The 1472-nt window shown below is 46.9% G+C and overlaps 1 protein-coding gene across 1 annotated transcript in view; it reads right to left on the reverse strand.

Moving 5' to 3' along the window:
- LOC101847869 (zinc finger CCCH domain-containing protein 13) overlaps positions 1–1472 on the reverse strand; it is a gene marked incomplete in the record, with an annotated part of 35587 nt that overhangs the window by 5291 nt on the left and 28824 nt on the right. The window contains 2 exon segments of the mRNA XM_013081640.2: positions 254–399; positions 1270–1358. Of these exon segments, the coding sequence (XP_012937094.1) occupies positions 254–399; positions 1270–1358 (235 nt within the window).

Below are 1472 nucleotides of genomic sequence, written 5' to 3' on the forward strand. Positions count from 1 at the left end.
GAGGTAGAGTGTACGCACACACACACACTCACACTTACACACACACACACCCACACTCACACACCCACTCACACACACACACACACACACACACTCACACACACACATAAGTATGTCCACCAGCCCGTGGAGGTCAAACTCCATGGGATGATTACGGCGGTGGTCGAGGTAGCATGTACACACACATACACTAACACACACAAATACTAACACACGCACACTCACACACACACTCACACACACACACACGTACTTCTCCATAAGTATGTCCACCAGTCCGGGGTTATCAAAGTCCATGGGGCGGTTGTGGCGGTGGTCGGGGTAACGAGCTCCGGCCGGGCTGCGACGGTGTCTGGGCTCTGGTTCGTACTCATGATGGTCCAAGTCTTCCACCTCGTTCTGATGTAAGAAAAAAAACAACAAATGTAACTAAAAGCAAACTGCAGCTCGCGGGCCAAATGAGTTTTGTACGATCCTCGTTCTGATGTAAAAAATGAAACAAATGTAATTAAAAGCAAGCTGCGGCTCGCGGGCCAAATGAGTTTTGTATGGTCCGCAGAGACATTTGGGAAATTGTGGCATATGACTGTGTTTTGTAAATATCCGAACATAAATGCAAATAAAAAAAGAGTACTTTCACCTATCTTACTATAAGTCATGCAAACATTATAAATAAACGCAAATAAAAGAATGTGTTTTCACTCCATATATGATAAGACACATAGGACCTGAAGGAAACGGTACTAATTGAAAAAAAAATTGGAATTTACACAAATCTGATCAGAATTCTTTCACAGGCAAAAAAAAAATCGGAGAGCTCCAATTTCATCAGAGTACAGTCAAACCTACTGTAATGGCCACCTATATAAGACAATCACCTGTACAAACAGCCACTTCACATTTCTCCTTCGCATTAAAAAAAAATTATTATGCTGACATGGTCTCCCCCTCCCCCCACCCCCTAGGGCAGTGCCACTGACTGAGGTGTCTTTAGGCCATTCCCAAAGGGAGGATATTAACATGTTCTTATGCACAGTAGAACAGTAAACGGTCTGATTTATCAATGTCTTGCTCAGTAGAACAGTAAACGGTCTGATTTATCAATGTCATGCTCATACTGTGCCGGAACAACATAGGGAGAACTGCTGCCTTTTCTTTCCCCATCCTTCCACACCAGGGCACTCGCCAACCACCCACAGGTGAGTGTCTTATACAGGTGGCCTTTACAGCAGGCACGACAGTCGTAGTTCCCCTCCCCGTGACCCTCACCTTCCTGGGGTCGCCTCCCTCCAGGATGTTGGCTGCGTCGTCATCGTCCGACCAATCGCTGAACACTTTCTCGTCCTGCTGACCGTCGTCTGAGGGGAGACAGAAGCAGATCATGTCATGGTACCACAGGTGGCAGAGGAAAGGAAACTAGGGACCCCCTCTCCCCCAGGTGGCAGAGTGAAGTATACTTGGGACCCTCCCCC

This window comes from Aplysia californica, unplaced genomic scaffold (genome assembly GCF_000002075.1).
Source record: "Aplysia californica isolate F4 #8 unplaced genomic scaffold, AplCal3.0 scaffold00139, whole genome shotgun sequence".
Taxonomy (NCBI): Eukaryota; Metazoa; Mollusca; class Gastropoda; order Aplysiida; family Aplysiidae; genus Aplysia; species Aplysia californica.